This window comes from Mauremys reevesii, linkage group 1 (genome assembly GCF_016161935.1).
Source record: "Mauremys reevesii isolate NIE-2019 linkage group 1, ASM1616193v1, whole genome shotgun sequence".
NCBI classification, from domain to species: domain Eukaryota; kingdom Metazoa; phylum Chordata; order Testudines; family Geoemydidae; genus Mauremys; species Mauremys reevesii.
In genome coordinates, this window is record NC_052623.1 from 322725451 (window position 1) to 322738116 (window position 12666).

Consider the following 12666-nt stretch of genomic DNA (forward strand, 5'->3'; position numbering starts at 1 on the left):
AATGTCCTCAGATAATCTCAGTTGTTATGGTGCGAATGTTCTAGCACCTATCTTTAACGATGTTTTCTTTCTTTTACTTGATTTGCCTGGTGTGTTGGTTACAGTCCACTTGTCAAGTTATAAAATTCTAAGCTCTAAGCATCCATTGAAGCAGGCAGCCAGTAGCAGGACAACATCCTATTGTCTGGGGGCTGCCCAGTTTTATGGCGGGTGGTTGTTATCCAGTGAGATACGATGATCTCTTCCATCATCGGGGATACCCCTGGCGCTCAACTCTACGCCAATCAAGTAAGAGCTTAGAACCGGTGACTACTGTCTCCCATGTTGTGTTGATGCTCGAGGTGAAGCTGGAGTACTTCTCCAAGGTGCAAGCCTGGGCAGTTGATATGGAGGCCCTGAGTTGCCTATGCATCAGGACCCCACTCTCGGCGTCACTGGTAAAATCCAGAGGAGCAGAAGAACCAATACATCTGGTACCCGATCAGCTGCAGGAGTTGCCGGAAAGATACTAAAATATTATTACCTGACACCTTAGAGGCTCCATTCCTGATTTTCTGTCTGAGTTTGCTCTCATAGCCTTACATTCTCCCGAATTCATGCACAAGGCAGTGGGGCTTTTCTGTCAGGGGTGTTTCTTAGCTTTATGCCCTCCCGGGCTACCTACAAGGCAGTGGGTTTGATGAGCTGCAGGTAGTACCCCTACTCTCATTACAGTACCAGGCTTAGCCTGACCTGACATCCCATTAATCATATTGTATGACTCATCCCTTTTTCTGATGCAAGTAGTTTATACATCTGTAGCACCTTTCATCCAACAAACATAAAGCTATTTACAAATAATAATGTACTAAGCCTCAACACTGCAGGAGGCAGGTCAGCATAATTATTTCCATTATACAGTTGGGGAAACTGAGTCACATAGCAGTTAAGTGACTTCACAAGGTGATAGGAACATAGAAATGATCAGACTAGATCAGGCCAGTGGTCCATTTAGCAAGGTAAGCTGTCTGTAACAGTTTTCATATCAGCTGCTTCAGAGGTAGGAGTAAAATACTTTATAATGGACAATTAGGCTATATGTCTGTGGGCGGAAGTTCATATATAAACCCAAGCCGTTAGTAATGGTAAATAGTAACATTGCAAGTCAGTGATAGAGCCAGGAATAGAACCCCGGAATCTGTCTTTTGCTCTGGCCAACAGACAGTGCCTTCTCTACATTAATATCTCTAGTCTAATCTCAAACAACCAATGAAAAGGCATGATTCCTGGCACAGAATATTATAGGTAGCACCGGTAACAGCAGCAATAATTAAGACTGCCCTTCACTTCCTATTATAAGGCCCTATTTTCAGTTTGTAACTTTTCAAAACTTTAATTGTTTGGGCTGAAATTTTCCATGCCAGGTGTTCAAGCTTCTTTGCCTCAGGCTGCATTTTTGAGGGAGAGTTTCAGCTAAAATGATTCGGCCATTTCTGAGAACAAGGTTAGGAAAAAAATGGTTTTGCCCATCTTAAAAACACTCTGGTGACTTCTTCTTTGAGAAGGTCTAGCATCCCTGTGGTTTGGAACAGAGACTTGAATTTTGGCAAGGTGGTGGGCTTTGTATCAGGATTGTGCCTTGTGCTGTCCCTATGAAAATCTGCCCATATATGGCCAAGTTCTAACCCTTTGAAAAATTGAAGTTCTGACATGCTCAGGAGAGACTTCTTAGAGATGACGGGGAGACTAGGAGTAGCTGGTCAAGGAGACTGGGACCTGGGGGGAACAGTGGTGGGAGTAGGGTAGACAAATCCGATAGGGAGCTGATGTGCAGGGGGAAAATTGGAACTGGCTGGGCAAAGAAGTTGGAACAAGGAGCCCCAGGGAGCAGGAGACTGAGATGGGATGAAGAGCCCAGGGAGGGAGATTGGCATTGGGAGCCAGTGGGTTCTGTAGTGAATGAGACTGTTGTCTATAGGCAGGGGAGGCTCTAGGTATTTTGCCACCCCAAGCAGGCAGCTTGCCTGCGGGAGGTCCCCGGTCCCACGGATTCGGTGGCTTGCCTGCGGGAGGTCCACCGAAGCCACGGGACCAGCAGACCCTCCGCAGGCATGCCGCCAAAGGCAGCCTGCCTGCCACCCTCGCGGCAACTGGCAGAGCACCCCCGGTGGCTTGCCGCCCCAAGCACGTGCTTGGCGTGCTGGTGCCTGGAGCCGCCCCTGCCTGTAGGGCCCCTGCCTCATTTTTTTGCAGAAATTGGAAGCTGTCTAATGAATGAGGCAGGAAACTGCAGGAAGAAATAGGATGGTCTCATGGTAAAGGCCATTTGAGGGTGAACTGGAGAACTCGATTCTATTCTTGCCTCAACCACAGAGTACCCTGTGATGCTGAGCAAGTCACCTACACCCAACTTTTCACAGAAGGTCACTGATTGTGTGTTCCTCATTTCTGAGTGCCCAACTTGATACACCGGTGTCTAACTTGCAGAAGTGCTGAGCACTCGACTGTAGCTGAAGTCAATGGGAGCGGTGCTATATAATGCTAAATACTCTTAAAAATCAGGTCTCAGGGTCTGAAATTGGACGTCCAAAGTTAGTGGATACTTGTGACTTTAATTTCTCTGTGCCTCAGTTCCCTGTTGATAAATTGGAATAAATGGCTAAGCTTGTGAAGAACTTACACTCAACTCAATGGCATTTTTGTGTTTGTCTGAAATGTGATAAAATGCCACTTCCAATCCCAAAGTTTCAGGGAGTGTTCCAGGCATCAGTGGACAGAAACGTATTGATTTGAGGAAAGTTAGAAAATGGAAAGAGGGAAAATGGGGGATACTTGGAGACCCTGCTATCTGGTTAGCACAACCACAGCTTCAAGCAGCTCTGCGGTTGTCTGGAGATCAAACAACTGGTTGATGTCTCCCATTAAAGCCTTTCAGTGTATCTGGGGCAGGGTTGGGGTGGGGGGGACAATGGGGAGCACTCAGAACCCATGTTAGGGAAGAGATTGCAGGGAGAGGCAGGGAGTCCCTGACATAGAGGGAGATAGAAGGGTGGCACACAGGGAGCTTGTGGAGTGGAATAGAGGAATGCAAGAGCCCCAGCATGTGTAATAAATTCCACCCACAAAAGCTACGAAGTGTGCAAGTGCAATCCTCTAGTAATACTCCCTCATCTCACAGGAGTGTTGTGAAAATAGTCATGTTTCTGAAGCAGTCAGATGCTATAGCGATGAGCACTGTAGAAAAGCCCACGAGAAAACTGATAATTCTGTCTTCAGAGCAGGATTTGAGTAACATGCAGTACAAAAAGGATGGAGTCACTTAACAATGAGGATAAAACAAAATATTGAATAGCTGCTCAGTTGGTGAGCACCATCTATCCTGGTCCTCTGGAAAAAATAGTATGTTACCATGTAATTACAGACTGAATCATAATGCATATGCACAATGGGCAGAATTAGGGTTGCACGGGCAGCCTTAATGCTGGCATTTCCTAAATTTTAGTGTTTGATTTTGTAACCTTAATGTTCTTTTTACATGATTTTGAGTGTGTAATATTCATATTAAAAAATAATAATGTATGGGTGCTAATGTTCTCAGCCTACAGATCATGGGAGATAAAATAAACGTAGAGCATCTTTTATAGGACACATAGCTCCTCTCTCAAAATCTGTCTGGGACTGGGGGCTCTCTTGCCTACTTCTAGCCCTCTGTGGATGTGACTCCCTAGTGCTCAAAACTTCTGTGGGCCTTAAAACAATTTATTTATCTATGTTGTATTACTGTTGCACGATTTTTTTAAAGGCAAAAGAAATGTCTTGTGTGAAGAAGTTTCTGGCCTTGACAGTTCAGATGACATTCATGATGTAATGGTAGGATTACATATGAACTTATTGTTTTTCTTTAAATATATTTTTAAAAATATGTGTAGGATAAGTTTTGATTTTTTTGTCTCATTTAATTCACTTCCTTTTACTGTCCAGCCACAGTGGGCCAAATTCTGCCTGGATTCAATGGAGTTACACAAGGCAAAAATTTGCCTGCTGGATAGCGGAAGGAAATGCCAGCTAAAGTGCATTTACAGTAGGAAGAATTTGGCCCAGTATCAGCATGGGATGTATTTTGTGGTCCAGCAGATTGGTATGCAGTGCCCATCAAATCTATATGCAGCCCCTACTGAAGTAATTTATACTGTATTGTTCTGTACATCAAATTAACTATGCACTGGCCAGTCTATTACAGACGCTCCCTGACTTAGGCAAGAGTTCCGTTCTGGAATGCCTTGCGTAACTCGAATTTTGCGTAAGTTGGAAACGTATACCCGACAATTATACAACCCCCCCCCCCATTTCTAGCTTATGGAACTTTTTCCGTAAGTACAGATTTGTGTAAGTCGGGTTTGTGTAACCCGGGGGGCATCTGTAATTGATAACAAAATCTGTGGTCTTGCCATTCAGGGAAGTTGCTTGACTGATTTATTAGTTAATCATTTAACTTGTATTTACACACCACGCACACCAACAACTTATTGCATGTACTTAATCCTATAGCATACCAAGTGAAGCCACTGGCAGTCGTTCCTTTGACTGAAGTTGGAGATGGCCCCATGGGGCTTACAAAAGAATCTTATACTTGTCAGGGTATTATTTGCCATCTAGCTTAGTCACTTGTCACTCACTGAAACTGTACAACCAACATTTCATTAAGTTTATCCTAGTCCAGAAGAGAGCACATATATGTTGGGTTACGTGGCCATTACTACCTACTCATACCAAAGCTTTACCAAGTTATTTTGGCCATCTATTATGTTGCACTTTCACTAATCACATAGTTCTGGAAGACAAGGATGACTGTCTCTACAGCAGCTCACACATGTCTCTGTGTGAATGGATGCCCAAGATATTAGTGACGCGACCCCGTGAACAAATCAGCAGACTAGAAAATCACCTCATGAGCCAGTCAGTCACCCAATTAAAAAATGGGGCTTGAGCAGATGACACGAGGGCCTCCAAAGCAACTGTAATTTTTACTATTTTCTTTGGGACTGGGAGTTTCTCAAAAATATATACATATGTCCTGGAGCCTTACAATTCCATTTGTCCTGCAGGCAGAAGAGCGTACGTGCATATGCACATCAACAAGCCCTCATTTGTTATTCAGAGGAATTCACTTTGGAAATGCTTTAAGGAGCAGATAGAATTAAAAGGCTCTGTGACTATACATGTTCTCCCAACTAAGTTATCACAGCTATGCCAATGCACAGCTTCCTGGGCCCACAAAATGAAATCATGGGTATAACTTTGATATACTGCAGAAAATGAGCAGTTGATATTGGATATATTAATAAAAGTTTCCTGGGTCTTACATCTGTAGAATCATAATACAAGTTCTTTTTTGTGCCAGTCTAGGTTGGTAAGAAATGAAGAGACATCCTTTTTTTGGACTATAAAAAAGGATGCAATTAATTACCATAACCTACATTGTGATCAGATGCTGAATCATTATGCAAAAACTGGCTCCTTTACAACTAAAGTAAGTAGATAGTTAAAATTACTTGGCCTTTGGTGTTATTCCCACAGTGCACAAGGGGAACTTTATTGGTATTAGGTTTCATGAACAGATTATACAAGGTAAAGGGTTAGAGAGTGTTAGTGGTTTTTTAAATTTATTTTCATATAAATGTGACCAACAGTAACTGATTATTCTTGTTTGTGCACCTATATTCCAGAGCGGCCTTTCGAGTTGGGCCTGCTGAGGTGTATCTTGGGGGGGCTTTCGGTTCATCACCTAAATCACTCGCATCAATATCATGCATGCCATCATGTGTCAAGGTTTGAGCATTGGCCTGCTAAACCCAGGGTTGTGAGTTCAATCCTTGAGGGAGCCATTTGGGGATTTGGTCCTGCTTTGAGCAGGGGGTTGGACTAGATGATCTCTTGAGGTCCCTTCCAACCCTAATAACCTATGATTCTAAGTAAAAGCTAAAGGCTTTACATATATGGGACCAAATTCATCCCAGGTTATTCAGCAGGATGAATTTGGTTTTCTATTGATATGTAACCACAGGGACATGGTGGATTTTTGGAAATTCTAAAGGAACAGTATCCACGTTCTCAGCTGTAAATGTGTGTGGCCCCAACCCTGCAATCAGATCCACATGTGCAGACCCTTGCACCCATGTGAAGCTCTGTTCATTGGTGTTCTATGTGGCATATAAGACTCTGTCTTTGTGGATCCTATTGCAGAGCCCGAGTGACCTGTATGGTTTGTGTGTTTGCTAAGTACATTGTATGATAGTGGGTGTTTCAATTGCAGATTGATTTCTGCAGGTGGTGGTGGGGAAGGGTTGAGGGAAAGCTAGTTATTAGCTACTATTTATTATTTGTTTTTGTGATCTTATGTCAAAGGCACCTAGGGCTTTTAAGATAGGCATGGTACCGTTTTGTTATATTAATATTTTTAGCATCTAAATAGACTGTTGTGCTATAATTAATGTAATTCTCAAATCTGTTTAAATTAATGAATGAAACCCCAATGAAAGGCTTTACTGTTCTTTTTCGAGTTCTTCCTCATGGTCATTCCATGCTATGTTTGTGCACGCCACATACACAGTTGCTGAAGATTTTTCCCTTGGTGGTATCCATTGGGCCGGCTCTAGTGCCCTCTGGTGTTACACACATACGCACTGGTATAAGGGGTGCCGCTGGACCTGTGCCCTCTCAGTTCCTTCTGTGACAGTTGCTGGAATGACCCTTCTTGCTATAGCAAGGCTTCTTTCCCTGTGGTTTGGACTTTCTCTGTTCATATTTTGTATAGTTATTGTAGTTAGTATATATAGTTCTTAGTTAGAGTCAGTGTGGTGTTAGTAGTTTTCTCTGTTGTTGGGGGACTTTTTGCCCCAGGGCCTACGCATGCCGCAGTCCCCGGGCTTCAAGCTGTGTGCCCCGTGAGGCAAGCCGATGCCAGCGAGAGACCTGCACTCTAGCTATCTAATGTGTCTGGGCATGTCTGACATTAAAGAGAAGTGCCAGATCTGCAGGGACTTCAGACCTTGCACGAGAAAGGATAGGGACATTCAGCTGAAGGCCATTCTTATGGAGGAGGCCTTGAGACCAGCCTCAGAGTTCAGCCACTCTAAATCCATCCGTGTGGAGTGCTTCCCTGGCACCGTGTTTTTCCCAGCACCACTCTCCGTTCTCGGTGCCGATGAAGAGGCATAAAAAGCAATGCACCGAGGGGGCATTCTCCGATACAGAAGAGGGACCAGAAGGGAGTGCCTAGCATAATGAGACCCATATTGGGCCACTCATCCTCCCCATAGCCTCTGATTGCACCCCTGACTCTGCCTAGAGAGCTGGGTCTGATACAGGAACCACCACTGACTCCCCAGAGCAGCCATGGGGTCAGGTGTCTGCTGGCCCCTTTGAACCCCGGAGGCTTTCCAGGTGGCAAAAGACCTGCTGTCCCTCCTGATCCCACTGATCCCTCAAGTCCCGTCGTCAGCCAATGCGACTGGAAACAGAAGGGAACAAGGTGCGCTGAGCTCCTCCATGGCACCAACCACTGCAGCGCCGTCCAGGGGCAAACCCTCCATGGTCCCGATGCAGCGGTCCCCAGCCCACCACTGGTCCCCAGTTCCCCGGTATCGCAGAAGCAGATACCTCACCGCCATGGTCTTCAAAGGAAGAATCTTCTTCGAAGTCAGAAGGGGAATCCTTTGCTCCACCCAAAACCTAATGGTACCCAGACTACACACCAGACTACAATACTGGCCCTTCTGCCAGTGCCTGGCCACCAGGCCACTGGCCGATGTGTGGCAGTACTGGTGTCCTTAGGGGTTTCCCCCATCACCTGCTCCCCCCCGCCCCCCTTACCATTGCTTATACTCAGTAGTGTCAGAAAGGTGAGCTACTGTCTCTTCCCATCCAGCACTGGACCCTTTCTCTGGTATGGACCCCAGTGCCAATGTCCAGGAATTGGCCCCAAAGGACATGGTGGAAGTAGAGGAGGAGGAGGGAGCCCCACCTCTGTCTCAGGCCTTCTCCTCATCATCCCCGGACAAGGCGGTCATAGGCCCTAGTAACCTGCTCCCTCAGGATGACTTCAGGGCCCACCAAGAGCTTCTGAAAAGGGTAGCTGTGAACTTGGGCTTGGAAGTTGAGGAGTTTAAGGAGTCAGCACACAGCCTAATCAACATCCTGGCTGCAGCTCTTCCTTTTAGAGTGGCCTTGCCTGTTAACAAAGTGGTGATGGGTCTTGTCAGGACACTGTAGCAGACTCCTTCTTCTCTCTCCCCGCACATCAAAAAGGGCAGAGAAGAAATACTATGTCCCAGCCAGTGGGCTTGAATACTTTTATTCGCACCCCTATTGTGGGGTCTCTGGTAGTGTTGGTGATGAATGAGCGGGACAGAGATGGACAGTTGAGTGCTTCCCCCAGAAATAAAGAGGCCAAGAGACAGGACTTGTTTGGACGTAAGGTTTATTCGATGGGCAGTCTCCAGTTACGTATCTGCAACTAGCAGGTCCTGCTGGGGAGGCATGATTTTAATCTGTGGGACTCATTGTCCAAATTTAAAAATTCCCTACTGCAATAGTCAAGGCAGGAGTTCATGGCCATCTTAGAGGAGGGCAAGACTATGGCCAGGACCTCCCTCCAGGCAGCTCTGGATGCAGCCGACTCAGCAGCCAGGACTATGGCATCAGCAGTCACCATGAGGTGCTGTTCGTGGCTCCATTCCTCTGGCTTCCATCATGAAATTCAGCAGTCCATCCAGGACCCCCTGCCTTTGTGGGCACTTCCCTGTGCTCGGAACAGACGGACTCGAAGTTTCAAGAACTCAAGGGCCACTCTTCGCTCCTCGGGCCTTTACACAGTTCCAGCTTCCAGGAAGCACTTTAGGCCTCAGCAGCCCCCTCCCAGGTTTGTGGAACTGTCCATTCAGGAGCCCTACAAAAGAAAAGAGAAGGGTTTTAAGCAATGCCAACCCTTCCCTCCTACCTCAGCCTCCCAGTTGGGCTCTCATAGATATCCTGGAATGGCCAGGTAGGATTTTGAAGGTATGTCTAAGGGCGATATACCAGTTTCAATACCAGATCCATCCCCCCGTTTGTTTTTGGACCACCTGTTGCCCTTCAGCCCAGGATGGTTATATATAACATCAGACCAACTGAGTACAGTAATAATTGCTTACACCCTCCAATTTTCATCCCCCCCTCCCTCCAACCCTCCACCCTCGTCTCTCTTCAGGGACCCTTCTCACAAGCAGCTTCTTGTCCAGGAGGTGCAAGGCCTCCTACATGCGGGGCCATAGAGGAAGTTCCTCGAGACGTGAGAGGGAAGGGGTTTTACTCACAATATTTCTTAATCCTGAAGGCCAAGAGCAGTCTACGGTCCATCCTTGACCTGCTTCGTCTCAACAAATATCTCAAGAAACTGAGGTTCCACCTGCCCTCCCTGGCCTCCATCATTCCCTCCCTGGATCCAGGAGACTGGTATGCTGCCCTTGACGTAAGGAATGCTTATTTCCACATCTCTGACTTCCATGGGAACAGAAGATTTCTCAGGTTTATAGTGGGTCTACTACCAATTCACCACTCTTCCCTGCACCCTGTTGGCAGCCTCACAGGTCTTCACGAAGTGCATGGTGGTGGTAGCAGCCTTCCTCAGGCGTCAAAGCATACAAGTCTACCCAGACCTCGACGATTGGCTGATCAAAGGTCAGTTGCAGGCTTAGGTGCAGCATAGCATCAGTACAGTCTGGGCCACCTTCTGGGTGCTGGGTCTGTTGATAAACAAGCAGACGTCAACTCTTGTCCTGGTTCAGAGAATAGAATTTATAGGGGCAGTGCTTGACTTGACCCCAGCCAAAGCCTCCCTACCAGAAGCCCGATTCCAAGCTATGTCGGACCTGATTTTGAAGGTCACGATCCACCCAATAATGACTGTTTGGATCTGCCTCAAACTATTGTGACACATGGCGGCATGTACCTAGGTGGTGCAGTACATAAGGCCATGCCTCAAACCCCTCCAGATGTGTCTGGCGTCAGTCTACTCCCCGAGCAGACACCACCTGGACTCAGTACTCACCATTCTGCCTCTGGTCCTCACTTTGCTGACCGGGTGGAGAGACCCAGGACCCGTCATTGAAGGAATACCCTTTGCTGACCCTCAACCATTGATAACCCTAGTCTCAGAACTGGGGTGGGGAGCCCACCACAGCAATCGCAGGACCCAGGACCTCTGGTCCCAGGAAGAACTCTCCCTGCATATAAATGTCAGGGAACTCAAGGCAGTATGCTTGGTTTGCCAGGTGTTCCTTCCCCAGATCTTAAGCAAAGTGGTGCAGGTCCTGATGGACAACACTGCATCAATGGTTTACATCAGAGGTGGGCAAACTATGGCCTGCGGGACAATTCTCCCCAGCCCCTGAGCTCCTGGCCCGGGAGGCTAGCTGCCAGCCCCTCCCCTGCTGTTCCCCCTCCTCCGCAGCTTCAGCTTACTGCACCATCGGCGCAATGCTCTGGGCAGCAGGGCGGCAAGCTCCTGGGGCAGCACAGCTGCAGAGCCCGGCCTGACCTGGTGTGCGGTGTGTGGTTGGCTCCAGCCGGGCAGCGTGGCTGCCTGTCATGGTGCAGCTGTGCCGCCAGCCACTGGTGCTCCAGGCAGTATGGTAAGGGGGCAGGGAAGGGGGGTTGATAGAGGGCAGGGGAGTTTGGGGTGTGGTCAGGGACTGGGGGTGTGGATAGGGGTCAGGGAACAGGGAGGTTGAATGGGGGCAGGGGTTCCAGGGGCAGTCAGGGAGAAGGGGTGGTTGGATGGGGCAGAGATCCCGGGGAGGATACAGTCAGGAAGGAGAAGAGGGGTTGGATGGGGCAATGGGAGGCAGTCAGGGGTGGGGGTTCTGGGAGCGGTCAGGGAGTAGGGGGGGTTGGATGGGGCAGGGATCCCGGGGGCAGTCAGGAATGAGAGGAGGGGTTGGATGGGGCAGCTGGGGGCTGTCAGGGGTGGGGGTTCTGGGGGCGGTCAGGGAGCAGGGGGGTGGATGGGGCAGGGATCCCGGGGGGCAGTCAGGAATGACAGGAGGGGTTGGATGGGGCAGCTGGGGGCTGTCAGGGGTGGGGTTCCGGGAGTGATCAGGGGACAGGGAGAAGGGGTGGTTGGATGGGGCAGGAGTCCTGGGGAGGCAGTCAGGAAGGAGTGGGGGGTTGGATGGGGCGGCAGGGGGCAGTTACAGGCAGGGAGTCCGGGGGTGGTCAGGGGACAGGGAGCAGGGGGTGTGGATGAGGCAGGGGTCCGGGGTGGGGCTGTCAGGGAACAGGAGGGGTTGGATGGGGCAGGAGTCCCAGGGGGCCGTCAGGGGCGAGAAGTAGGTGGGGTCGGATAGGGGGCAAGGGCCGGGCCACGCCTGCCTGTTTGGGGAGTCACAGGGTACATCTACACTACGGGACTATTCCGAATTTGCATAAACCGGTTTTGTAAAACAGATTGTATAAAATCGAGTGCGCGCGGCCACACTAAACACATTAAATCGGTGGTGTGCGTCCACGGTCCGAGGCTAGCATCGATTTCTGGAGCGTTGCACTGTGGGTAGCTATTCCGTAGCTATCCCATAGTTCCTGCAGCCTCCCCCGCCCCTTGGAATTTCCGGGTTGAGATCCCAGTGCCTGATGGGGCAAAAATCATTGTCGCGGGTGGTTCTGGGTAAATGTTGTCAGTCACTCCTTCCTCTGGGAAAGCAACGGCAGACAAGCATTTCGCGCCTTTTTTCCCTGGATTGCCCTGGCAGATGCCATAGCATGGCAATCATGGAGCCTGTTTTGCCTTTTGTGACTGTCACCGTATGTGTACTAGATGCCGCTCACAGAGGCGATTCAGCAGCGCTACACAGCAGCATGGTTTTGCTTTTGCATGACAGCAGAGATGGTTACCAGCCATACTGCACCATCTACCAATCCATAAATTGGTAAAAAGATGATCATGGCTACCAGTCGTTTTGCACCATTTGCTGCTGTCATAAGTGCCCCTGGCTGCTCTTAGCCAGGGGCGCAAAAATAAAATTGGGAATGACTCCCTGAGTCAATCCCTCCTTTTTGGTATCTAAAAATAGAATCAGTCCTGCCTAGAATATGGGCAAGTGTACTAGAGAACCACTGTATCAGAGAGCACAGCTGCTCTGTGTCAGATCCTGCAGAAATTATGAGCTGTATGCTATTCACAGGGGGTGCTCCTGCAACAACCCCACCTGTTGATTCCGTTCTTCTCCCAGCCTTCCTGGGCTACCGTAGCATTGTCCCCCCACTTGTGTGATGAAGTAATAAAGAATGCAGGAATAAGACACAGTGACTTGTTAGTGAGAAATGAGTGGAAGGCAGCCTCCAGCTGCTATGATAGTCCAGACAGGACAGTAAGGAGTGTGGAGGAGAGGAGCCCAGCATCCCTCTGCTAGTCCAGGGGCAATTGAATCTTTTTTTTACACATGAAGGGTGGGGGCTGACAGAGCTCAACCCCCTGTTGCTATGATGACGATGGTTATCAGCCATACTGCACCATCTACCAGGAAAAATTAGGGCCAGGCGCCCTTGATCGACCTGACGGATGCTAGTCAGCATGGTTACCAGCCCTTTTGCACTGCCCCATGTGCAACAGGCTGATGATGAGGACGGGTACCAGTCGTTTTGCACCATCAG

The 12666-nt window shown here is 48.6% G+C and overlaps 1 protein-coding gene across 14 annotated transcripts in view; it reads left to right on the forward strand.

Moving 5' to 3' along the window:
• TTLL8 (tubulin tyrosine ligase like 8) overlaps positions 1-12666 on the forward strand; it is a 62763-nt gene that overhangs the window by 14435 nt on the left and 35662 nt on the right. For 13 of the 14 annotated variants that reach the window (XR_005591030.1, XM_039512573.1, XM_039512564.1 and 10 more), the window contains 2 exons: positions 3782-3849; positions 5381-5509. The exons of the other annotated variant lie outside the window; for it this stretch is intronic. Coding sequence is in view for 12 of the 13 variants with exons in the window: in XM_039512573.1 (XP_039368507.1) it covers positions 3782-3849; positions 5381-5509 (197 nt within the window). In the remaining variant the exon portion in view is untranslated. The remainder of the gene's footprint in view (positions 1-3781; positions 3850-5380; positions 5510-12666) is intronic. 14 annotated transcript variants of the gene reach the window in all.